Here is a 27,096-nt window from a genome sequence, read left to right as displayed (position 1 = left end):
CGCTCTGTTGTCCAGCATTCACTTCCAAGCTCTCCTTGCCTTGCTTTCCTCAGCTTAAACTCCCATTTCCTAGACTGTCAGATTATAGTTAGTTGCATTTGATTTAACTAATTCACACTAAAGTGTGAGTGACAATTAGCCTTATTGTCACTTAAAGTTCAACGGGAACTTGTCATTTGAAAAGAGGATATTAGTCATCTCCAAAAACAGAATTTGAATGTCTTCCCGATGAGAATTCCAAAATGTTTGAAGCAATGGCAACATTTTCTAATCACCTTCTCCAAGATGACCTTCTCCAAGTTGACTCCTTTGAACATTTATTTATTTATATGCCTGAAAGTCCATAAACATACATTTGCTTAAAAAGTATAATAAATTTATGGTTTCTTCACATGCTTTTTATGATACAATTCAATTGCCTCATTAATGTACATTTTTCAAAAGGACCATATCATTGTTTCTATTTCAGGCCAGGCTCTTTCGTCTCAGAAATGTAGTGTTCACACTAAATCACCTCTGCAGCCTATAGCCTAAGGGTGGCCATGCCCAGCATCGGTGATGGGTGATCACTAATTAACAGCAGAGATCACTTAATCCTCAGCTTTGCCTTCTCAGTGTTTTCTCAGAAAAGAGCCAACCAACCAGACCCCTCTGCAGGTGGCATCAGAGCAGCCTCCTTCAAAGTTGTAGAACAGTGGCTGGGTGCGGTGGCTCACACCTGTAATCTCAGCATTTTGGGAGGCCAAGGCGGGAGGATCACATGGGGTCAGGAGTTCAAAACTAGCCTGGCCAACATGGTGAAACCCCATCTCTACTAAAAATACAAAAATTAGCCAGGCATGGTGGCGGGTGCCTGTAATCCCAGTTACTCAGGAGGCTGAGGCAGGAGAATCACTTGAACCCAGGAGACAGAGGTTGCAGTGAACCAAGATCATACCACTGCACTCCAGCCTGGGTGACAGAGCAAGACTCCATCTCAAACACACACACACACACACACACACACACACACACACACACACAAAGCTGCAGAACAAAGGCCTCTGTCTGGCTCTGGGAAATTGCAAGCTCCACACAGACTTAGGTCTGCCCTGGTGGCCACCAACTGTCAACATCTGGAACCTATTTCTCACTCCAAAAAGCCACCCAGACAGAACTGACTTTACCCATGATTGGGCCCAGTGATGTGGCCAAGAGAGCTCAGTGGAGGGACCCCTTGATGATTGCAGGGGATTGGGGATGTTGGGTGAGGCCTGATTGGACCTCAGTAAACCTGAGCTAAGGGCACCAGCTAAACAGAGTATCAAAATTTTTTGAAATAACTTGACATTTGATATTTTAATAAAAGCACTAAGGGAAATACTAGAACTTTCAGGGATTTTCTTAATTCACGTTTTGGTTGGTATTGTTTTTATTTTTGCACTACGTATGGGGGAGCATGATATTATTTTCAGTGCTTAGGACTTCTACAGATTTACCCAGTCCTGGGATGAGGATTGGAGAAGTGTATTTTATTGGATTGGAGTTGAGAACCCTAATTAAATGCCGCCCACAGCCCCCTAATGTCATATTTATGCTTAAATCCCGGCGTCTAGCATAGCCTCTGGCACATGAAAGCTCAGAATACGCGTGGTGGCCTGGTAGACCTTGGCCCTGCAGGCACCACTTGCCGCTGGTATTATTAACGAACCTGGGCACCCAGGGCTGCCCCACGAAAATGACAGCAGAGAATAATGGAAAGAGAAACTAATATCACCCTTACTACCCACTACTTCCTCTCAGGTGACCATTTCATTCATCTTCCAAACTGGGACATTATGGGAGAAGATGGGATGAAGTGTTATAAATAATCAATAAAACTTCATTGTTTCACGCCTGTAAGCCCAGCACTTTGGGAAGCCGAGGAGGGCGGATCATGAGTGCAGGAGATCGAGACCATCCTGGGTAACATGGTGAAACCCTGTCTCTACTGAAAAATACAAAAAATTAGCTGGGCATGATGGGGGGGTGCCTGTAGTCCCAGCTACTCGGGAGGCTGAGGCAGGAGAATGGCGTGAACCCGGGAGGCGGAGCTTGCAGGGAGCCAAGATCGCGCCACTGCACTCCAGCCCGAGCGACGGAGCGAGACTCCATCTCAAAAAACAAAACAAAACAAAAAACAACAAAAAAAAATCACTTTTTGAACAACAGGTATATGTGGTTGTCCTTGGCAGATGAGACACATGGTCACTCTATCTCTCACCAACATTTTTTGTTTTTTACCTAGAGTATGAACATGTCCAATATTCTAGCTCTATCCCTCAGCTCATCCTCTCTTTCATTCTCACCTTATAGTTCTGCCTGGTCTCTGAAACACTCCCCTGAATCCGTGTCCATAGAGTTCTCTTTCTTTTTAATTCTAGGAGTCCAGCTCACATTAAATGTTATCATCCACCTGGACTGCACACATGGTGAGTCAAGGCACAGCAAAGGGAACCATCAAACAAAGACCGTTCTCCTGTAGCTTCCTGGACGCCAAGGAATGTCTGTATCAACTGTTTAACAAACGCATTTGATGTTGGAGGCACTGAAGTGATGGTATTTTCAGTCAGAAGAGGAGGCAATTCAGTCCAGAAAGTCTTATTAGGTACCTGATACTGCCACAGCCCAACTCTAGGCACTGGGATATACATAGGAAGATGATGAGCTCTGATCTGCTCTCAAGAAAGGGTGAAGAAGTAGAAGTAGAAAAACAACTAACCACAGTTGGGGCAGAATACGTTTGTGATAGAAGTACCAAAAAAGGAGAAATGGCACCGGACGAGAGGGACTAAGGAGAGTTTCTTTGAGGAGAAGATATATTTGGCATCACATTAAGGAGAACTGAAGCGGGTGGATCACCTGAGGTCAGCAGTTCGAGACCAGCCTGACCAATATGGTGAAACCCTGTCTCTACTAAAAATACAAAACAATTAGCCAGGCATGGTGGTGGGCACCTGTAGTTCCAGCTACTAGGGAGGCTGAGACAGGAGAACTGCTTGAACCTTGGAGGCGGAGGTTGCAGTGAGCCGAGATCATGCCACTGCACTCCAGCCTGGGCAACAGAGTCAGACTCTGTTTCAAAAAAAAAAAAAAAAAAAATGTCAGACCAAAGGGACTGAACTGAAATTATTCTATTCAGGAAAGCTGGCGTGACATGATAAGAGTGGTGTCCTGGAGAGATGAATTTGAAGTCAGGTGTAGGGTAGACTGGAGGTTGCAGTGAAAGGGAAGCAGAAAGTCCATGTGGAGGTCATGTTTGCCATCAGCTGTCCTAGATTCCAATTTAAAACTGGTGTCCAGATGACGTAGAGTTGATAGGTAGCTTCACCACAACCAAAGAAGAACATAAATAGGAATAACATGAAATTACAGAGAGAGTATAATAGAGGACCAAACGCACAAGCAAACTCAGTTGTCCAAGTTGGGTATCGCTGAGAATACATCATTGTAACTGGATGCCTTGGTTACCTAAGTATAATTGGGACCTCTTTCCTCAATTGGCCTAACGGATGTCCATTTTAAAAAATGCAAGTGATTGCAGTAATGAAAAGTTTAATCTGCTGGGGAAGAAAGCAGACAAACATACATTGGTGTCTTATGTACATTCCCTGTAATTGGTATGGATTACTGAGAGCTACAATTCAGGTTGTAGTAATCTCAGTTGTTTATAAAACATGCCTAAGGGGCAGCTGTTTGGACTCTGGAGCAAAGTTGCTGTATAAATCTTCAGTTTTATAATGGCAGAGATTTGGAAATTTATAATAAACATTACAATTGCAATAGGGTCACATTATTCAGAAATTCCTAAGAGTAGGTCTTATATTGGAACACAATTCACAGGATTACCAAATAATAAAGCTGAAGGCTCCTAAAAGTAGCCTGGTTCCAGAAGACCAATTACTACAAAACCGAAGACATAAAAAAAAATGGAGCAAAGCTTGTTTTTAAAAAATGTAAACTCAAGATTCAACAGGTCACTATTGATCTCTTACTATATTGCAGCAAATGGGCTCAATCTGTGTCAAAGGCCATGAGCTAAGATGGCCATGGTAAGTGACGAGAAAGGATCTGCTGAGCAGGTCAGCTTGCAGCCTAGGCGATAGCCAGTTCAAGGGACAGAGTGACCATCGACATGAGAGGCCTGCGGAGTTGAGAGGAGGATTCATGGCGCAGGAGGGTGGGGAAGATCTACAGTAATAAAGACACAGATTTATATGTGACCCTTCTTTCACACTGCTTCTGAAGGTCTCCTCTTTCAGGAATCCTGGCTCAAATAACTGCGCCAGGCTTAGATCAATCCCCAAAACCATTAAGTGCAATTATATTTCTCTGTGGCATTTATAGCTGGTTCTTTAGATTTTGTCCTTGATTTTTACATGTGTGGCTCCATATACAGGCAGGTGTAGCATGCCCACATCAGTCAGTGAGTTTCCTGAGGGTAGACTCTGTCTCATTTCTATCCCCACCACACTACCTAGGATTGACAAGCTTGTTCTGAGACTTGAGACTCCTGTAGGAGGCAGAAGTGACATCCTCACTGCACACAATGTCATGCACAAGAGGTTACAGAGAGCACAATGAGAGGAAGGGGCACTGAGCAAGCCCCTTTGACAGTTAGCACTGATGTCCAGGTCCTGCACAATCCACATCTCACCACTTCTCCCAAAGGCAGGGCTACAGGACGGGAAAAATCCCATGCCTACCAGAGAGTTGCTGGAAGGAGGGAGTGGTGTGTGCAGAATAAAAGGGGAAACTCCATTGTCTTCCGGAGCACTCCAGTCTGAAACATCAATGAGCATGCTTGTAAGGGTTCAAATCAAGTTCCCCATCCAGGTGTAAGTGAAGCTTTCATTGTGAATTTCTGAGAAATGGCATTTTTTGCACACAGATGTTTGGTTTTCCTGATGCTCTCTTCTTGGCCCCACCACACCCTCTCCCAGATTTTTCGGTTCCTGTTCCTGGTCTTAGAATAGTTTTGAGGAACTCTAGGTCTCTAGGACTCCTTGCTCTCTCTGCACCCTTCCCCTCACCTTGGGACCTGCCTCCTCCAGGATCCCCAGGTGGTTTGTATCTGCTTTTTGGCACATACCCAGAATCCACTGGAGCGTGCTGCTAGCTGGTAAAACAAGCCAGGGGTATCTGAGGTCCTTTGCCTGCCCCCTCAAATTAAAGGAAAAAAAAATCAGATTTAAACCTGCTCCTTGCCTTTCGGCAGAAACTTATGCTGTGCCTCCCTCAGTGAGGTGGTCCAGCTGCATCTCTTTGGATTTGCTGCCTGCAGTGGCAGGGCTATCTTCCTGCTTCTTGATGGTGAGTGGCCAGGGCTGGCCCTGGGATTGAAAATCCTGCCCAAAGCACTCCAGTTACTTGGCTTTCCACAGGTCCCAGCTCTGTCTGACATCTCCACCCTCTGCCTCTCCAAGAAAACCTAGGCTCCCCATGAAAGTCCCTATAGTCCCAGCACCACTGCCCCCAACTCATTGTCTCTTTTTATGTCTTCTTTTGCTTCACTCAAGTGTCTCCTCTTCTGTAGCCATGCATCTCTCTAAGTAGCACATCTGTCCCCCAAACGTAACTGACATTGCTCATTTCCTTAATTTGAAAATTATCTCCTCATGCTTCCTTGATTGTTGATCCTCCCCACTAGACTGGAAATCCAATCAGGGAAAACCTCTTGCTGGTTATTCTCAGAGTCTAGCACGGTGCTTGCCTCATAGTAAATATCTGTTAAATGACTTGAACAAATGAATGAATGATAGTACTAAGTACACTGGATTTGCAACGTTTCCATTTCCCCCCTTAGATAGTAAGATGCTTCTTTAGAGGGCCCTGTTCATTACTGTGCCATATTTCCATTGCCTATACTGCCTTGAAATTTGAAATAAACACAAGTTGAAATTAGTAACATCAAATCAGAAGAGGCAAATCAGGGCTTCAAAGGCAGCTTGGATACAGATAAACTGACATGGCAGGGATGTGCCTCAGGAAGCAGCGTAGGTAGGGCAGCTGAATGAGAACTGGGAGGCTTTCACGCAGAAGACATGGAGTGGAATTACTGAGAGGAATCAAGCCTAGGAGTCAGGGAAAACAATGCCAATCCTGCCTTAATTGGAGGCGGGACCTTGGGTGGGTTCCTCTTCTCTCTGAGCCTTGCTTTGTTCATCTGTGAAATGAACGGGACAGACCAGATTATTTGTAAGTTTCCTTCTAGCGGAAACATCCCTTGGAGGAAAATTTGATGCTAGAAAATAAATGACAAGTAAAAGAGAAGGTAACAGGCATCTTCCTCTGTCTGGAGGCCTGTGGTCTGGAGTTGAGTCACTCCAGGCTGGGCTACCCTGGCCCCAGACCCATGCACACTGCTACATGAGTAGACACCGCTATACCTGTGCATACCATACACACACCATGTGCACACAGAGGCCACCTGGCCCAGGGCCTACCTTTATAGCCAGAGAAGAACCAGCTAAGGGGGGTGGGGCAGGTGAAATGCCCCCTCCAGAAAAAGTCTAAGGCCAGCAGGAGAAGGAAGCCTATGCTCTGGTGGTGGGGGTCCACTTCCACCAACAGCTCAGGGAAAAACCCACTGGCCAGAGTCATAGGCAGAATTTCCAGTTTGGCATCTTCTTTCTCTTCCCTGAAAATAGAGCAGCCTGTCCCACAGACATGTAGAAAAAAAATTCTAATTTTTATGAGGCGGTAGAAGCAAGCTAAATCTTTCTTCCGAGGTCTACCGTGGGCTAGGAAATGCCAGCATGCGACCTCCTCCCCAAACCAAAGATTGGCATTTGCAATAAATGCAAGTTGAACTGAGCAAAGTCAGATCGGGGAGACAGATCAGGGCTTCACAGGCATGACTGGATACCCAGGAGGCAGCCTCCGTGTGACTGATAAACTGGTGAACTGATGTGACAGGGATGTACAGCTCTGGAGCTGAGGCTAAGTGTTCACATTTTTAAAAGACTACATTGTATATGGTTATATAAGTAACTACACAATAGCCTCAATTTTGCCTCTTGGCCTACAAAGCCTAGAATATTTACTTTCTGGCTCTTTCAGAAATGTTGCCAACCCCTCCCCTGAACAATTGCCGCATCCCCCAGCTACTGGTAAAATTGGAGTTCCTACTACAGTCACCAATCTTGAACTCTGGACTCCATCCCAGAAGACAGTGATGGGGACACGGCAGCGATTCTCCTCAGAGCCACTGCCCTCCCTGCCCTCATCCAGCATGCCCTCCCTTCTTCCCAGCCTCACTGCAAGGCCTGCAGAGCTTTTCTCTTCTACCCTCATCCTCACTGATTCTCTCACTCCCACTTCTGTTCCACATAGCTCCATTTTGGAACCCCCTACAAGGTACTTGGACACACATTACCTTGCATGACTTGCTTTTGCTTTATACTGATTGCTTCCCCTGTGAGACTTCAGCTATATGAAGGCAGGAATCACATCCTAATATTTTTCCCAGTAGGTCCTTCCACACACAGGAGAGTGCTGGGCCCAGAGTAGCTGCTGAGCAGATCTGTGCCACTGAGGTCACACGAGAGAAGAACGCATGTTCCTCACCCAGGGTCAATATCCACTGTGCGCAAATCTGCCACTTCTGGAGGGGACTTGAAGAAAGGTGTCCCTGCACCAAGAGAAACACTCTGTGTCATGCTAAGCCTGGGAGTGCTTTCATCATTCACACGAAAATAACACAAATCCCAACTCTCTGGAAAAACTCCGCCAGGGCTCCTTGTTTGTTTCATTCTCTCATCTAGGGGATGTCCCCAGCAGGGCAAGACGAGGAACTGAGACTTTTAAAGTATGTGAATTTTTTTTTCCTGAACCTGTAATTACCTAAGGTTTAGCAAGCATTTCGGCAGAAGAAAAATAGCAGGGAGTAAAAAAGAGGGAGCCAGACGTTTTGCTGTCCTTATACCCAACTGCAACCTGCTTTCTGGGCCTTGGTTGCCAAAGCTGGTAGATTATAAACTCAGGAGTGGTTTCCTCCCATGGGAACCCAGAAGCAACATCTGGATAAAAGGGCTTGGCAGAGGCTCCTTGATTTAATCTCCTCAGGAAGGTAAAGGCTATGGAAATCAATAACAGTAGAGAAGCAGGGAAGGGTGGGAGGGGACAGGAAAGGGCTCCTTACCTCAGGTAGCCTGGGGAAGAGTCTTGACTCTCAGAGCCCTTCCCTGCTAATTGCATCAAAAGGCAAACAGGTTGGCTGGAGTGCAATAGTGGAGCCTGTTTCCAGAATCACAGCAACAGGTGCACTGAGAATATGGCAAGATGGAAATATTCTGAACTGCCTAGTGGGTGCCCCCCTAACCAGTGCTCCGGGACAGATCTCACACATCACTGGTCCCCAGGATTGAGGGCTACAACAGGGGACTGAGATGCTGGACTCCAGGGTTCCCTCTGGAACCACTCTGTTCCCTTTTGGAAACCTGCTTCGCAATATCCTCCCCGAAAAAAAAAAAAAATTACAGGGAGCCTCACGCTCTCACTCCCTCCACTCTATCTTTGAGGATTTCTATAAGATTATGCCATTTACTGGACATTTTAAAGATGCAGTCCATTCTAATTGGACCAATATCTTGTCAGGCACCTGGACACATGGAAGACCTGGGGGGCTTCTCTCTCAGTATTTGCTTGAGCCTAAAGGAATAAACCTTCTGGTCAAAGGTGGTGACATCGCTTGTTTTTAAGGAAAGCTGGAGCCCTAGGGGTGATTTCCCTGTCCCAATCACTAGGTGTGTGCTAAACTACAAACATTAGCTTTAAAGGCAGAGAGGGCTTGGAGGTGAGACTGTGTACAGTTGAGCTCTGGCAAGATGCCCTGCTTTTAGGCAGATTGTAAATTATAAATAAATAAAGTGTCTCTGTTCTTCTTCCTTTGCCTTAGCATGCAATGAAAATCAACAGAGCCCTGTCTGCACAATCCTTCTGTTTCCTCCTCAGATTTGGTGTTAAAAGCTTCTGGCTAGAAACGACTTTGGGCACCCACAGACCCTGGCTTTCCTTACCGTGCTGGCCATTTTATTTAAACTCACAATTCCCAGGCATTGATTTATAGATCTCCTCTCACCCACAGGGAGACCTGGCCACACCCTGAGAACTAGCCATGAAGCCCACTGTTGTCCTGGAGGAGGTGTGATTCCAGCCCACCAGCCCACCCTGGTGAGGATGTAAAACAGTCCCAGCTTTGGATCATTCAGCAGAAAAAGCAACAGCAGGAATCCAGAGCCCCACGGATTCCTATCAGCAGATAGCTAATCCCAGAGAGAAATGCTAGCTAGTGTTATGCCAATTGCAATGTTTTGCCACAGCCTCCCAGTGACAAGGGAACAAGGAGATTTGTTCTGAGTTTAGGGATCACTTGGGGGCAAGGCCATAATCTGCAGAAAACAGCTTTTAACGTGAGCAAGCAAATCCTTCCATTTGGCCTCTCACTGTTGCTGTTGCCATAAAGACATTACGTGCTCCTCAGCCATGCCAAGAGGGCAGTGAACAACCGGCGCAGGTCCCTCTGTGACTCGCACACTGGGGCTGCCAGGACTGCTTCATGTCTGTGAGAATCAGGCTTGTTTCTCAGAGCTGCTGAGAGCCACCCTGAGGAGGCCTGAAAACCTGCAAACAAAGGAATGAAAGCCAGTGCCGGGAGACCAAGCAAGACTGTCAGGGGTCTGATCCCCTTTTTCCTTTAAGTGCCCTCCCTACTCCAGGCTCACCATAAGGGCTAATACTACTGCTTCAGAGAGCATCTCACAGGGACGTCCGTGCCATAAACAGCCTGGACAAAATTCACCCACCATTGTCTATGAGGCACCAAGGGGTACACTGAAAAGACGTCGCCAAGCAAATCATGAGCTTTTCAGATTTCCTCTAACCCCAGTCAATGCGTTTGCTCTGATGTCAAAACCAGAAACAGCCAGTGACAGACTATTTTTAAAAATTTCAGAAAATGTATCAGCTGCAGAAAAACTAACACTTGCCTCAACAAGGTAACCTTTTATTTCCTGGGATAAAAATAAAGACAATAAATTATCAGAAGTATTCCTCCAATATCATTAAAATGCTTTTTGAGGAAAGTTACAAGAATTGTTTAAGGCGCACAGAAAAAGTCAGATTTGCCTTTCTTCAAGAACATTCTTTGCCCTAGACACAAAGCACCAATACCACATCCCAGAAAAGACAGAGGCTTGGAGACACAGGAACCAGAACAGCCCATACCAAGATCTCTGACTCTAATATAAGTAACACAGAAAAACATCAGGACAACTCTTTCTTCCATAAATACAACATGTATCTTGACAATATATCCAAAATATCTCTATCTGAACTACAGTACAAAAAGCCACTCACCAGGCATAAAAATAATATTTTCCCCTATACACAAATACAATCATATGTAAAGCAAATTTGGAACACATGGATGGAAGAGTTACATAATCTCTTGGGATCTGGGCTATTTAGAGTCATTTTTGTTTGGGTTATCCCTCTGCTGGGTATAGGAGACTGGCTACAAATACATCCATCTCACAGCGCTCACCATTTCAACAGCTCCTGCGTCATGGAATGTGGTACTTTTTAAAAATAGGCGACCCTTGGGTGTCATGGAAAGAATAGAGAAAATGGGGGGATCGAGGGAGGGAGGAAACGAGTGAAAGGAGAGGGGTAGACTGAGGTTACAGTGTGACTTCAAATACTCTGCGGTATAATGTAGATATCCATGTTCAGCAAGCCTCCCGTTCCCTACCCCACTGCCACCAGTCTGCCTGAATCTCCTTTCACAAATCTGTTTCCCGGCTGGTGTCCAGGCAGAGGGCGTAAAGGGACCTCCGCAAGTCCACGTTGCTCTTGGCTTTGACGTTACACTTCTCTAGGGAGCAGCTGCCCCTTCGGGCACTGTCTGCATTCTCCAGGGTCCCCCCAGCCTTGAAGAAGGATCCCCTGCTCCCGCTGACCTTCCGCTGGACTCCTCTGTCCAGCCCCGGCCCCTGGCTCTGAGTGCCCTGCTCTTCCTTAAGGACTGCCGGCTCCTCGTGGTCCGTCTCCCGGTGGTAGAAGTAGTTGAAGTTGGAGACGATGACGGGCACAGGCAGGGCAATGGTGAGGACCCCGGCGATGGCACACAGCGAGCCCACGATCTTGCCCCCAACAGTGATGGGCCTCATGTCCCCGTAGCCCACGGTGGTCATGGTGACCACTGCCCACCAGAAGGCGTCAGGGATGCTAGAGAAATGGGTCCCCTGGTTGTCAGCCTCTGCGAAGTAGACGGCACTGGAGAAGAGGATGACCCCGATGAAGAGGAAGAAGATGAGCAGCCCCAGCTCCCTCATGGAAGCCTGCAAGGTCTTGCCCAGGATCTGCAGCCCCTTGGAGTGGCGGGAGAGCTTGAAGATGCGGAACACCCGGACCAGGCGGATGACTCGGAGGATGGCCAGGGACATGGCCTGCTGCCCATTCTGGCCGCCTCCTCCGCCCCCTGGCTGCTGCTCTGCCAGTTCGGTGCCCAGGGTGATGAAGTAGGGGAAGATAGCCACCACATCGATGATGTTCATGATGTTCCGGGAGAACCCTGCCTTGCTGGGGCAGGCGAAGAAGCGCACGAGCAGCTCGAAGGTGAACCAGATGACGCACGTGGTCTCCACGATGAAGAAGGGGTCGGCCAGTGTCCTGGGCAGGAGCGGTGCCACCGTAGGGCCAGAGGGCGGTGCCATGACCCCGCTGCCGTTGGCCCCAGGGGCGGGCGCGGGAGGCTGGTGGGGCTCCGGAGGGTGGCGGAGCAGCTCACGTTCATCCCTGAACTCGGGCAGGGTCTCCAAGCAGAAGGTGATGATGGAGATGAGGATAACCAAGACCGAGACGATGGCGATGGCCCGCGCGGACCCAGAGCTCTCCGGATACTCGAAGATAAGCCACACCTGGCGCTGGAACTCGTTGCGGGGCAGGGGCTTCTGCTCTTCTTTAATGAAGCCCTCATCCTCGCGGAAGCGCTCCATGGCCTCGTCTCCCAGCTGGTAGAAGCGTATCTCGTCCGCGAACACGTCCAGGGAGACGTTGACCGGCCTCCGCAGGCGGCCCCCGGACTGATAGTAGTAGAGGATACCGTCGAAGCTGGGCCGGTTGCGGTCGAAGAAGTACTCGTTCCTCAGGGGGTCGAAGTAGCGCAGGCGCTTGGCGGGGTCCCCCAGGAGTGTGTTGGGGAACTGCGCCAGGGTGCCCAGCTGCGTCTCAAAGCGCAGCCCGGAGATGTTGATGTGGACGCGCTGGTGCTGCAGGGACGCCGTGCCCGGAGCCTGGTCCTCCACCGTGCCCAGGCCGGGATCGCCTTCTTCCTCCTCGTCCTCGGCAGGCGGCCGTCGAGGCCGTGGCAGCTCCTTGGGCAGCGGATGCAAGGGCCGCACTCCCGGGTCCGAGTCTCTCTGCGCGCCGCGCCCCTTTGGCGCCTGCTCCTTGGGTCCATCGCTGAGCCCAGCCGTCGGGGGACACTGAAGCTCTCCCCCTGTGGCCTGGCCGCAGCCTGCCCGGGCCTCATCGCCTTCTCTGACGGTCATGGCACCGCCGTTCTCCAGGGGCACCAGGGCGATCTCCATGGCGCGGGAGCAGAGGGCATGCTGCGCCCCAGCTGACCGGCTCCCGCGCCCCCTACTCACGCTCCGCGGGCGCCTGGTGTCAGGCTCCGCTCCCGCGGTCGGCCGGCCCCTCTCTGGGGCGAGCTGGGGTTGCTGGCGCGATCCCCTCGCTTGGCCCTGACGTCAAGAAGCCGCTGCCCTGCTCTCTGCCTCTCTCTCTTCTGGCAGCCCGTTACCAAGCAGCCGAAAAGCCTCCTTCCAGCAGATGCAACCTTCAGCCGCCCCTCTCTGGCTGCGCCGCGCTTGGCCTCCACCCTCGGCGCCTCCCCCGCCTTCCCCCTCCTCTCCCCCTCCTCCCGCTTCCCCTCCCGGGTCTCGTGGCAGCGAGTGTCTCCCCGGAGGGCTCAGCTGGGGCCCCTAGCAAGAAAAAGGAGGGGCTGAGAAGAGTGCAGCCCAGCGGAGGGACGGAAGGAGTGGGGAGGATGGAGGAACAGGTTGTACCGACAGCGCTGAAATTCCCAGGGCAACCAGATGAGAATAGCTCTGGATTTCAGTTCACCTGGGAACCCGCTGGAAGCCGAGTGGACTCCAGGGGGAACGAAGTGCCTTGGGCTAAAGGGACGAGGCTTTGTGCTGAGTCGGAGTATGAGAGACAGAGACGGGAGACACCAGTCCTTTTTATTTTGGAGAAATAAAGGTATTTCTTTGGGAAGGATTACAGAAGGGAGGGGGGCCACGTAGTTAAGGACCTTGAAATACATATATCAATGGAGAAGCATCTCTCTTCCCGTCTTCCTACAGATCCTTAAAAATGTACGAGGGGGTTGGAACCTTGCAGGATTCCCATGCCCTAGCCTGTTTCCAGTACAGACCCAGTGGCAGCCCAGGCAAGCAGCCTAGTCAGGAGATGAGCTGTCTGGTCTCAACCCAGCAGAACCCCTCCACCTGCTCCAACGAATCCCATTTGCAAAAACCACAGCAGGGAAGGGGAGAAGCGATTTTTACAATCCTGGTGAGGGCTAATCCTGCCTGGTGAATCTTGGAGCTAGCAACTGCATCTAGGTTCATGAAGGAGGCCGAGGGTGGAGGTGGCTTATGAGAGGGAGCCAGGGAGGTTGTCCAATCTCTAAGGCTGGAGAATTCCCAAGAGTGGAATAATAACAACCAATACTTACTTGGCTCTTATTATGCACCAGCCCATTTTCAGCACTTTACAAATATTGTCTCTGTGTATTCCTACAGCAACCTATTTTGTAAGTACTGTTATCATCACCATTTTATAAACGAAGAAACTGAGGCACAGAGAGATTGACAGACTCACCCAGGCTTACACAGGTAGAAAGTGATGATGCTGGAACTCAAACTCAAACAATCAGAGTTTGGCCCTTGTCCCCTATATTTCACTCCTTTATAGAAATGCATAATCCTTTTTCCTGATACAAGCACTCCCTCACTGCAACATCTGGCCTGAGAACTTTAGTTCCCTGCTGCAGGAGGCAGGAGGTTGGCTGATGTAACGTATTAATCTTTCTAGGTTGGGACACTAGGAAATCTTCTCCTGCCCTGTCTCTACCCCTGCAGGGTTTTAGCAGGCATTGGTAACCAAGAGAAATCTGTTTCAAGGTGTGTGTCTGGAACTGCCAGACACAGTCTCCAGAAGTTTCTTGGTTTTAAATTATCATAAAGTGGCTGTGTTTCTGAATGTCTGTTTTCATTGTCTATTTCTGTATATTGTTTCTGTATATTGTTTCAGATTTATATGCATGAAGTTAGGACCTCTTGTCAATGAATGTCTCTATCCAAAGGGTGTGATTTGGAAACTTGGTCCTGGGTGCACAAGTGTGTGTTGCAATAGCAGCACATAGACACACAAACTTGGGTCAAGGTTTGAGAAGTATGTGTGCATATGGCTTTTTAAGAGTTTATATGTGAAGGTGGATGTGAATTTGGTGTACATAAGTATTTTCATTGTGTGTGACTGTGCATATTGTTGGCTGTCTTTGCAGATGTGCATGAGTGAGGAAGGGTATGAATATGAAAATCAGTATGTGAAAGCATCGCTGGTTAACCACAGGGCCTTGCATTCCCTTTCCCCATATCTGTGCCTTCCCTGCTTCATCTCCAGTGGGCTTTTATTCTTCTCTGGCTCTGAGGTTGCCAGTCAAGATCAGGTATTTTTCCTGGGAAGCCTGGGACTTACTGAGCTTGCAGACAGTGAGGTCAGAGACCCATGACAGTCTTGTCTACTGATTCATGCATCTTGTAAATATAAGGATGCTATATTGGTTCACATGGGTTCTCCTCAGGCTCCCTAGAGGAAAGAATTCTCTGGAGCTTGTCTTTCGGGGGCTTTCTGGGAGATTGTTCCCTGAAGAATAAGAGTACAACATAAACAGTCCAGGAAAAGCACAAAACCCAGGCCTCCTTTAATGTGGTATTTCCTTAAATCTGTTTCCCATGCATTTGCCAGTTCTTATAGGTTTCTGGCAAAATTACCTGCAGATGTCACATGTGGTAGCCATGGAGGTATACTGCTCAAATCTCCCTTAAAGAAAGAATTTGCTTTTTAACTGCCAGAGTGCAGTTAGCTGACAGCCTCCAGCTGTTGGCACTGCCTCAGCTTTAGCGCAGGGGCCACACTCCTTCGGGGTAGCCCTCTGAGCACAGCAGGGTTACAAAGACCTGGCCATTTCTACTCAGTGCAGATTTCCACTAACGGGCAATCTTTGCTCTGCATTTCCCCAGCAGATTGGCCAAGACTTTGAAAGATCTACATTGCACTCTGAGACTCTGTCCAACCCCTCTTCCTCCCCTCTTTCCTTTCACAAGTGCCAGATCAGCATCATAATCTGAATGCTTTCCCTAATGAATTCTTCTTCCTATCACTTTTATCTTTCTTCATTATCTCCCAGTAAACCTCTTACACTCCTAAGTTGATCTCTGTCTTCTTCCCAGAGCGCACATTATATAACTGAAAACTGATTCTTTACTATGTATCTAATCCTACGAGGTTAACTCTTTCATAGCAGTGCTTAATGTGCACCATCGCCTGAGGATCTCGTTAACATGCAGACTCTGAACCAGGGTAGGGCTTAGAGTGCATTTCACACAGCCCCCAGGTGATACTGATGCACCTGTCTAGAGATCACATTCCCATAAGAATAGATTTTTATCTGTATGTATGTGTACATGTATGTATCTAGCTATTTAGCTATCGCATCTATGAATGGTATCTACCACACTATATCTAACTATCCATCGATCTATCTGTCTATTTACCTACCTACCTTTCTAGCTAGCTACTCTCTAGTTACCTATTTGTCTATTTATAAATGATAGGTAGGTAGATGAGAGAGAGGGAGAGAGCTAACAGAGAGAGAGAGATATTTTGAACTCAAGGAACTTTTTTTATTGATCTTTGATTTTCTTTACAACACCAAACATGGTGCCATGTCCATATTATGCATTTCACTAAATATGTACTGAATGCAATTGAACTAGGGGAAAGAAATTCAGCTGTTGGAGCAGGGAGGGAGGGGAAACCTGGGGATAGGAACTGAAAGGTGGTTTCTGAGATTAGCTAAGTACTCAAAGTGGTTGTAGAGATGGGACCTAACCATCTGAAGACTTATAACCATTTGTTCAGGTTGTATACCACTGCATTATCACAGACCACTTCAACTTTGTGGGCAAAAGCAACAATTTCATATTTTGGACTGTATAGTTTAATTTCTTGTGTTTGAGACCTGAGGTGACTATAGCTCTCTTTATTATATGAGTAACACAAAACAAGGAGACCTGCTGGATTTTCATCTAGGTCAGGGAAAAACTTTCCCCATTGGACAGCATTTAAAGGGACAGAGGGAGGCAAAAAATATGCCACTAGTCTTTCTGTCAGACATTGATTTTACTCCTCTGTGGTGCAAGGGTTTCATAGATGCAGGAAGCCAAATGTGAGGACAGGATCCTAGCAGTGGCCTTGTCTGACACACCCTGCCAGCCAGGTAAAGATACTAGCCAGTCTGTCCAAGTCTCGGGGCTCAGGCTCCCTCTGCTCCTTTCTTTCAATAGGAAGAGAGGTTGCTGGTGAAAGGACCACATCTCTAAAGCATCCCTAGCCAGCTCTGGCAGGGCTCCACCAGGAAACCCAGGCACGGCCCAGAGAGCTTGAGTAAGAGAAGTGCACTCGGAGCTGCTTTTCCAGCTTCTTTTTTATTCCTCTGGTAAACCAGTTATTCCAACTTACCCCCATTACACCTGTGCCTGACTTCCCCAAGTTTTCCCTCCATTAAAAAAGAAAATTGAGCAAAACCAGCATTGTATCTTCTCCATGAGGGAGGCTGTCACCCCCAGATTAGCGAAAACTTGTTTTCTCCAACCTCCCCACCATTCCTTGGCCAGCATCTTTCATCATCTAAAGCATTTAAAGGGACAGAGGGAGGCAAAAAATATGCCACTAGTCTTTCTGTCAGACATTGATTTTCCTCCTCTGTGGTGCAGGGGGTTCATAGATACAGGAAGCATCTATGTGTTACTCATATAATAAACAGAGCTATAGTCACCTCAGGTCTCAACATAGAGGCATTGGAAGTGGGAAACAAGGGCTCAGGACTTCTTAGGCTGGGCCAGCAAGAGCCAAAGAGAAGACAGCTTGGTCAAAATAAACCATACTAAGGCACCTTTCTTTAAAAATAAATAAATACATACATACATAAATAAGGAGAACTTGATTAACCGGTCCTTGGTAGGCTGGGTCTTACTGCCAAATATCACAGAGTCTATAATTCCATGGTACATCACTATTCCATAATGCATGGCAAAGATGGATTTACAAGCAATAATTGGTAATAGTGTATTAATCAGCAAAAGAGTGAAGCTGTCTCTCACCTAATTCTCTATCCTGGATGCATTCGCCTCATAGATCTGCAGAAAAACAAAAACAAAAACAAACAAACAAACAAAAAACACTTTAATGAAGGGGGAAGCTGTTCTTCCCTTCCCTCCCCTTCCCTTCTCACTGGCCCCTTAATCCAACACCTTGGGAAGGAAGCCCTGGAAGTGACCTTCCTTTCCTGTTTGATGGAAGTGACAAAGATGGAGTAAAACAAAACACAAAAACAAAACATGCATGCCTGTGCTGGGGGCAGGTGGCTGGTCACTTGCATGTTGAGAGATGGAAGCAGGAAGGGGAGGAGGGGCAAGAATGAGGCGGAGGGTTGGGGGAGAGCAGGAGATTATGCTTAAACCGACCCAGATCCTGACAGAGACCTCCGAGGGCTACTAGGATTTCCTGTTTAGAAAGATTAATATGAGAGCCCATTCACACAAATCAAGGCTCCCATCTGGAGCTTGATTTCTTCTTTTCCTCTCTCCCTCTCTAGATATAATCCAGGAATAAATTCATTAATGGATTCATTAAATCCAGTGCATTCTCAAAGGCCAGACATAGAAAATAAAGCATCCTAAACACACAGGGGCTGGGGGTTCAAGGGACAGCTTGCCCTGTGAGTACTGCTCTTCTCTCTCTCCTTTCCTTCCCTTCCCTCCTCCACGGGCAGGCTGGTGGTTTAGAGGTGCATTGTCATCCTGTCTCAGACTCTATTTTTCTCTTGTCCATCTTTTCCTCCCTCAGACATCTCAAAGGTTTCTACTCCCATAACATGAAAACCTAACTGTGAAATTATGAACTAATGGTTTCATTTGTAGTTTAGGGCTAGACATTGTTTGAATTGTTTTCTGTGTCCTCAAGAACAACTGCAACTTTTATTTTCTAACTCTCTGCTTAGGTGCCCAGACCAAGGAAGGCATTCATTAACTACTTTTGAATATATTCAATATTCAATTGAATATATGTCTTTTCTGGCTAGATTATTGTCCACATTGTATAAAGATATATTTATGAATTTAACTTATGTATCGAGACATAGTTTTTAAAGTACTTTATTTTAAAAATGCTAAGCAAATGTAAGACAATTTTATTATTATGTAAGCAACATCCCTTCTAAGGCGGGAAAAATCATGTGGTCGCTACACAATTCCTGCAGTCCAGGCAGACAAAGATGTGCGTAATATTAGCGTTTGCACCCATTTTTCCCAATGTCCTATCAAACTAAGTTCTCTTTATTTTGATTTGGCAAAAAGTAGGTTTAGTCACGTAATGGGATTAAGGCTCCACCACGGTTTTGATGTAACTGGACCTGGGGGCTGGGATGGAATGGCTTCTAGAGGCCAGCTACTCAAAATGCAGTCCATGGACCAGCAGTGTCAAGGTCACCTATAAATGTATCAGAAATGCAATTTCCTAATCCCCTCCCCAGACCTACTGAATTAGAACATCTGGAGACTGGGCCCAGGAATTTGTTTCCACAAGTTCTCTGGGTGATTTTGATGCCTGTCAAAGTTTTAGGACACTGCCCTACAGGGCTGATTCTTTTACTGGATGCCATGGTGCATAAGGAATTCTGGGGCTGGGAGAAAAATTCTCTTAGATAAGAGCTTGGGATATGGACTGGGGTAGACCCAGCCAGAGTTCCAGCAATATGCCTTACTCATGTGCAACTCAGCCTTTCTACAACTCAGTTTCTCTATCTGTAAAATAGACACCAATAGTACCCACCTCTTGTAGTTGCCCTAAGTATTAAAGCTCTGATGGAACATAAGTACTCAATTATTATACTTGGTATTGTCAATGCTAGTTAGTTAGTCTGTGCAATTTGACAGCTGACAAGTACATGCACAGTCCCCAAATTATCTGCATTAATTGTCTATAGTGACCACTGGGGTAATTAGTGGCCTCTATCTTTGTTCACCCAATGATGTGGCCATGATCTTCTAGCTTAGTGGAAAGTGAGGCAAACTGTTTCCCTGGGTCTCAGCCTCAGCATGGCAGATACCCTAAGTGGTGGGTGTCACAGTAAGAGACCCTCATCATCTGGTCCAGGCCTTCCTGGTAATATCAGTTTTCCAATTGCTGCTGTAACAAACTGCCACAAACTTAGTAGCTTAAAACAACACAAAATTTTTATCTTGCAATTCTGGAGGTCGTAAGTCCCAAACAGGTCTCTCTGGGCTAAAGTCAAGGTGTCAGCAGGGCTGGTTCCTTTGGGAGACTTCAGGGGAGAATTTGTGTCTTTGCCTTTTCCAGCTTCTAGAGGTCACCCACATTCCTCGGCTCATGGCCCCCTCCTCCATCATCAAAGCCAGCAACTGCATCACTCTGACCTCTGCTTCCTTTGTCACGTCTCCTTCTCTGACTCTCCAGCCTCCCTCTTCTAGCTTTTAAGAACCCTTGTGATTACATTGGTTCCACCTATATAATTCAAGATAATTTCCATTTTAAGATCCTTATTTTAATTATATCTGCCAAATCCCTTCTGCCATGTGGTAACATGTCCACATGTTCCAGGGATCAGGATGTGGACATCTTTGGAGGACCATTATTCTGCTACCACACTGTTTTTTTTGCCCCTCCGAAGTATGCAGGGAGACTCATAGGATGAGACTTCCAGAGACTCAAGAGACCTAAGAGATCAGCTAGTTAAATCATCACATTTTACTGTCAGCAAACATTTGGAGATTTGCTCTCGAGGAAGAACAGAGGCTGAACAACCTAAGACCCTGGCTTAAAACCCAGATCTGTGGAGTCCAGTGGTCTCACCAGCAGGCAAACTCTCTGATGTAGAGAAAAAGACCCCAAGCAGCCAATAGTATCAAGTCATAAAAATTTAGACCCGGACTTCCAGGAAGATGAAAGGTGATACTGAAGATTGAGTCACACCACGAGGTGCCTCAGTCTCCGGGTCTGTGGAGGAAGAGTTTATCGTGTTTGCTTATTCTCTGAAAGCTGTCTTTCTACTCCTGAAGTCCGGTGCATGCACGGAATATTTGCGAATTGGAAGCCTGGTCTCTCATTAATCACTGCCACTTCTCATGGAGCAAGAGACAGTGTGATTTCTCACACATAGCAATCATTTCTTTCCCTGATAAAGACAGTAATCTGGGGAAGGGCAATTATCTCAGCAGAATTACCAATCTCGCGGCGTGTCTGAAAGCACACGGTATTCATTTGCTGCTATTTTAATGTCTGCCGTCTTCCTAGCCCCTCCCCAGCCCAATGCTGAAACCCCCACTCTCCCACCCTCTTTCTTTTCTTTTTTCTTTCTTTTTTTTTTTTTTTTTCACTAATCTTGGGAAATAACTTCCTTATTTGTAGTGGGCTGATGCCAATTGTGGGAATATGATATTGAGGATCGTAATAAGGACTTTCACACTCTCAGCTGAGGCTTGGCCACCACCCATTGCATTTTTCGACTGAGCTTCAAAGCTTTTGTCTTTGCCGACAAAGAAATGACTGGCAAATGCACCTACGGCTGACTTTGTGAAGGGCCTAGTGACTCTCAGCTCCCTGGTATTACTCTACTAAACTGGATAACATTGAAAAACAGTTACCAAGGGATGAAGGCTGCTTTCCTAGAGCCCAGGAATAAGGCAAAATTGCAATGTGTGTGTGTGTCTGTCTGTCTGTCTTTGGGCTGAGGTGAGGAGGGCCTGGCTGCTAGCATCCTCTCTAGGCCATGCAATGAGCATGACATTTGGAGGCAGAAAACAATGGTTGAGTCCCACTCTACACTTCCGACCACTACCTATGTGGTTTGAGCAACTAATTTAGCCTGTCTAATGTTTGAACCTATACAATGGGAAATACAACATTGAGTTCATGGTTACAATAGGGTTTGTGTAAAATAAACTGCCTTTAAACTGGGGCCTATTATGTAATCATAATAGTTAACATTTCTTGAGCTGTTGTTATATGCCCAACCTTGAACTACGTTTTTCACATACTCCACAATGATGCATCCTCAAAACAGCCCTAAGGAGTAGATGTTATTGTTAATTCTAGTGTGTAGATATGGAAACTGACTAATGCAGGTAAGCGAATTGTCGAAGGTCTCTTGAGTAGTAAACGGCAGAGCCCTGGTGGCTGCTGGTCACTGCTATGCCATTATTGAGGCATCTCCTCTGAAGGACTGTACAGCAGAGGATGTTTTTCACTGAGGTTCTCTTGCTAACTCTCCATACCCTTCTCCCACCCTGGCCTTACTTACATCAAGTACTATTCAAGGCCAGTTGGAGAAAAGCCAATGATAAGGTATGAATGACTGAGAGCCCTGAAGAGCTCCCACGACATTGCTTGTTCATACACAAGAATCTCTAAAAGGTGGAATGCCTTACATCTTGTCAAACCCAAGTGACTTCAAGAGGCAGAAGTTTCAGACCCTGATCGTCTATGTGACTTCTGAAGAGGGAGCAGCCTATTGGCTGCTCAGCCAACCAAGACAGCTCCACCTGCTGCCTCCTGGCTCCGGCCTCAGTCAGATCTGTGCAGCCTGGTTGAGATCAGAAGGAGTGAGGTAAGAAGGAAGCTGTTGAGAGAAAGGAAAGTTAAGGCCACCAAGACTCAGGTGTGGAACGTCAGAGGTTTGATTTTCAGTCTCAAAGGAAGGAGCCTTTGTGGAGGCCATTAGCACTTCAGAAACACTGGAAATAAAGAAGGGCTTGCTTTTTGAGACAGAACTGATAGTCACCAGAAGCCACAGCTGAGCTATGCCAGTTTTCGCCTCATTATGGACATTTATAAAGATTCAGGCTCACCCAGGGCCTTCCTTTAGGGGAACTCTGAGCCCCTGAGCCCATGATCGTCTCAGCATTCACAGGAAAGAGGAGACAGGCTAGGATGAGAAGTCCGAATCTCTGAAGGAAAGGGCAGCAATACTTGGTGATGGGTGTGAAATCTGACTCTGCAAAACTTACTGGCTGTGTGACCTTGGGCAAAACACTTAGCTTCCCTCTCCCTTCATTTCCTTCTCTGTAAAGTGGCACTAATCCTATTACTACTATATTAACAGTAGTAATATAACAGAGTTGCTGTAAAGATTAAATTAGTTAATATTTGTAAACTGCTCAGACCAGTGTCTGGCACAAAACAGGCCCTATGTGTTTATTAATAAATGAAATTTTAAAGATAGATTTCATGCCAGGAAGAGGGCCCAACACATTCCTCTTTAGAAAGACTATAAATAGAGCCAACCAAAGGACGCAGGAATTTCCTGTGAGTTAGGAAGCTGTAGGGGCTATGCAGACAAGCAGAGGGAAAGATCACAAGCTTTGGAGTAGAAAAATCTGGATTTGGATCCCATGACACTATTTATGCTCTGTGTTACCTAGAGCAAGTCCTATAACTTCTCTGAGCCTCATGTCTCTCATTTGAAAGAGGAGAAGATAGCATCTAGCCCGCCAGGTTATCACCCAGATTGATGATACATGAAAAGTAACTGGGACCCCACAAGCCCCAGTTAGGGTATGCTCTGTTGCCATCATTCTTATCACTGTCCATCTACCGAGTAGGAAAACTCAGGAAGACCACGTAACCTTTGTCAGCTACTCTCACCACACCGGTTTTCATGCAGGTACATGTACTGCCTCAGGACATCTTTCTTTTTTTTTTTTTTTGAGATGGAGTAGTCACCCAGGCTTGAGTGTGGTGGTGCGATCTTAGCTCACTGCAACCTTGGCCTCCCCAATTCAAACGATTCTCTTGCCTCAGCTTCCCGAGTAGCTGGGACTACAGGCATGTGCCGTGACACCCAGCTAATTTTTTGTATTTTTAGTACAGACGAGGTTTCACCGTGTTAGCCAAGATGGTCTCAGTCTCCTGATCTTGTGATCAGCCCTCCTCGGCTTCCCAAGTGCTGGGATTACAGGCGTGAGCCACCACGTCCGGGTCATTGTTTTTGTTTTTTCTTAAGAGATGAGGTCTCACTCTTGTTGCCTGGGCTGAACTGCAGTGGCCTTGTCCCCATTTCTTACTCCAGGTTTTCAGTGAGTCTGTGAAGCTTGTGTACATTGCAAGGAGGCTGTATTGGTCAGGGTGCAAGGAAACGCAGAACCTCTAAGAGGTATGTGTAGTAAATAATCAGTTACAGGGACTTGACCCTATGCAATCCTGGGAGCTGGTTGAGAGTCTCTATAAGGCTACTGTCTTTCTGTTGGATGCTAGAACTCCAGGGCCCCTGGGAAGGCATCAAGAAGGGAAAGTGGGAACAGGAGCCGCAGCCAGCCGGTGCTGGCGTTGGTGCTGGGACTGAGACTGGGGCCGAGGCTGGGGCCGCTGCCAGGGCTGGGGCTGGCGTGGCAGGAGGAGAACTTGCTGGTACCGCCGGTGTGGCCATCTTGTCGAGAAAGAAAGCCTGGGAGGACCATGGGAGTGATGTTCACACCTCTGACAGTGAAATATGCATACTATGACACTGAATGCATTGGAGTTGACCTGATCATGAAGACCTGCTTTAGCCCAACAGAGTGATTGGACTCCCAGGTGACTTGCAGCAAGTAGGAGGGGTATCAGCTCACATCCAGGATGCCCTGAGCACAGTGTTGCAATATGCAGAGGATGTACTGTCTGGAAAGGTGTCAGTAGGCCACTTCCTGATGAACCTGGTTAACCAAGTACCCAAAATAGTTCCCGATGACTTCGAGACCATGCTCAACAGTAACATCAATGACCTGTTGATGGTGACCTACCTGGCCAACCTCACACAGTCACAGATTGCCCTCAGTGAAAAACTTGTAAACCTGTGAATGGACCTCAAGCAGTATGCCTGCTGGTCTAGGTCTTAACCCCAGGACGCAGAAGTGAAGGAGAAATGGGTTTTTTGTGGTCTTGAGTCACACTGAGATACTCAAGTGTGTGTGACTCTAATAAACATAGCCTACTTTTCGTAAATTAAAAAAAAAAAAAAGAAGGGAAAGTGGATGTAATGTGGGAGAAGGCAGAGACAAGCTGGGCCCCTCAGGGCAGAATGGAGCCCGTAACTCTGTCCTCACTGCCTCCAACCCTGATGACGTGCTGGTCCTAAAGGGGAAGGTGGCTCCCTCTGTCATGGAGCTAAAACACATACCTGGTCCAGGAATCAGAGAAGCTGGTGAAGGATTCAGAGAAAAGCAGAACATGTGCAGGCCCACCTGCCGCCACCCCAAGGGCATGAGTCACAGATGAGTGACAATGTGCCTGAGCTGCAGAAGCACCTGCCCCACCTTCTGACAGTGAAAAGTAACACAGCTGCCACTTCACTTTTGTCCTTCAAATTTCAAGCAAAAATGTCTCTTATTCCCCACTCTAACTGGGGACTTGTAGGGAAAAGAATTCTGGGAAACATATTTCAGCCTAGCCCACTTCACACGTTATAAAGCCCCCACAGAAATTGTTTAAAAACCTAGACGAGCCCCTTACAGTGAGTTCACATATTCACAAGCCGCAAGGTTCTCAACTCTGATATAAAAACATAACTTTTTTATAACCGTTTCATCTATTTTGTGCCACATTCAATCCCTGCAAAGGCTCTTCAAAGAACGAGGCTGTATAGTGTATACTAAGGTACTAGTCATACACATTTAGGTGTCTAATTGAAGTGTAACTGTGATTTTTTTTTTAGGGAACATGTAGGAAATGTGTTTCTACACTAGGCTAAGAATCCTTGCTATCTGAGGCAGAGCTAAAAGACATCCAAATTCACAATAGAGCAGAGAAGAAAGTCATAAACATCATCAGTGACCTTGCGGCCAGTTCTAGAAACCAGCTAATGGTGGAGCAGAAGTACCAGGAGGTACCAATAATGAAGAATGAGTTACAGAAACGTGACTGTAGGCAATTGTGGAGACCGCCGGACAGTCTTTAGAAGTCTTCTGTCTTCAGATCTGATTCTGGAGCTCTGAAAGACGCACCTGTGTTTCCTTTTTGGCTCTTTGAGAATCTGAATACGCATACGTACCGTTTTTTTCCTCTTCTTTTAAAAGTAGTCTATTTTTACCTTTCTTTCTCTGCATCTTCTCCCTTTTCCCCTCTTCTCATCCTGATCCCATCTTGATATTTTGCAAGCAGAGAACTGAATGGTAAGTTTGATTGCCACAGAAGCACTCTATTTGTAAAAGAAGGAGGGGAAGTGAAGACACAGGATGGTGGTAGATAGTAGAATATAGAAGCCTAATATCAATTTTTTTAGTAGGATAAGTTACATTACAAGATAGGATTCAGTTCCAGGGTGTGCGAACTGCCCTATAAGAAGAAATTATTTTCATCTTGACCCAGTCCATTAGGACACAGAGCCCCAGATAGGGAGTCGAGAAGCGGAGGTCCCAACCCTAGCTCTGTCAATATATTAATTCTTGACAAGTCTCTTCATTTATGGAGGGCATTTTGTTCAATGACTAATAAGAGTCATTAGATATTAAGGTCATCTGAAACTTGATAGAGCTGTAGTTCGAAGATAGCTACCACTCGGTACTATCAATGCACTGTTGGTATAGATGTGAAGACTATTATTGGCCTCCCCTGACAAAGAGTCTCTGCTTGACCAAATTTTAATCAGGCTTCCAACCTTCTCCTAGGTCCATCTGTGTACTCCTAGGTCTAGTTTTAGCAAATAATCTCCCATTTTTGATACCTGATCACCCTTCACTTCTGATAAGGTTCTTCGTCCTCCACTATGTTGTAACCAAAACGCAGGCCAGTTTCTTGCCACATGCAGAATCCAATGAACAAGAGTAAGGCTTGGTACAAAAATAGTGAATTTATTCCGAAGTGAGCTTGGGGAAGGGGCACAAAATTCCTTGCCTTTAAATGTGCTGCTTCACCTCTGGAGCAGAAAACAGACACTTTTACAAGGTACGGGGGAAAGTGAGCAAGGGCAGGGGTTCCTCCTGCAAGCTTGGTGCTGTATCTACCAGACCGTTGAGTCATACCTTCCTGGGCAGAAATAAGTTGGAAAAGGGGTCAAGCTGGCATGCTTTTGATATGCCCTTCCAGTGGATGAAAGTCTTGAGGCAATTCCCAGAGGGTGGCAGTTCCAGGCCACCTGCTGGAGGTGACAGTTCCCTGGAGGGTATGCTTTGGCCTGCAAATCCACTGTCAGCTCTGGAGGAGAGATCTATCTTGGAGCACACAGTTAGACGAACTTGCCCTGCAGGGAATGTCTGGTGAGGGGGAGGGGAAAGGTTATATTTGCATTCCTAAAGGACTAGATAGGAAACAGGGAACTGATGGAAAGGAGAGAGAAGAGAAAATAATAAAAAATAATAATAACTCATTCTCTTTTTCCTAGAAAAAAATGGGGGCACTCAGTTCAAATGTCCCTGGTAATGTATGTTCACCCTGGTCTATCTTCAGCAAGAGTCCTTGAGGCCACTTTAGACAGAATGCCTCGTACTCTGATGTTCCTTTTAGTAATTTTCCATCCACTGACCTCCCACTCTGTTCCTTGGCTATATATTTCCAGTTGTCCATGATATATTCAGAGTTGAGCCCAATCTCTCTCCCCAACAGCCAGACCCCTTTGCAGTGGTCCCCATACCTTTCACAGTGGTCTTTAATAAAGTCATCCTTATCTTGCTTTAACACATATCATTGATTAATTTTTTTTCCCTTAACATTCCTTAGATTCTTACTCCAAGA

At 46.7% G+C, this 27,096-nt stretch overlaps 1 protein-coding gene and 1 pseudogene across 1 annotated transcript; one reads left to right on the top strand and one right to left on the bottom strand.

Annotated features, from left to right (window-relative positions):
* Positions 1 to 10,036: 10,036 nt before the first annotated feature.
* KCNA5 (potassium voltage-gated channel subfamily A member 5) lies at positions 10,037 to 12,865 on the bottom strand. Its single transcript, XM_054445295.1, has one exon. It carries the CDS (start codon positions 12,609 to 12,611, stop codon positions 10,803 to 10,805), a length of 1,809 nt encoding a protein of 602 aa, XP_054301270.1. The 5' UTR covers positions 12,612 to 12,865; the 3' UTR covers positions 10,037 to 10,802.
* Positions 12,866 to 21,812: 8,947 nt separating this feature from the next.
* LOC129009888 (eukaryotic translation initiation factor 3 subunit F-like) lies at positions 21,813 to 24,238 on the top strand (annotated as a pseudogene).
* Positions 24,239 to 27,096: the final 2,858 nt, after the last annotated feature.

Source organism: Pongo pygmaeus, chromosome 10 (genome assembly GCF_028885625.2).
Source record: "Pongo pygmaeus isolate AG05252 chromosome 10, NHGRI_mPonPyg2-v2.0_pri, whole genome shotgun sequence".
Lineage (NCBI taxonomy): Eukaryota > Metazoa > Chordata > Mammalia > Primates > Hominidae > Pongo > Pongo pygmaeus.
Note: the sequence above shows the minus strand (reverse complement) of the source record. Positions and strands in the feature narration are given on the sequence as shown.

Excerpts from the sequence above, each read along its gene's own strand:
- KCNA5 (XM_054445295.1), bottom strand. The coding sequence starts at position 12,611 with ATGGAGATCGCCCTGGTGCCCCTGGAGAACGGCGGTGCCATGACCGTC.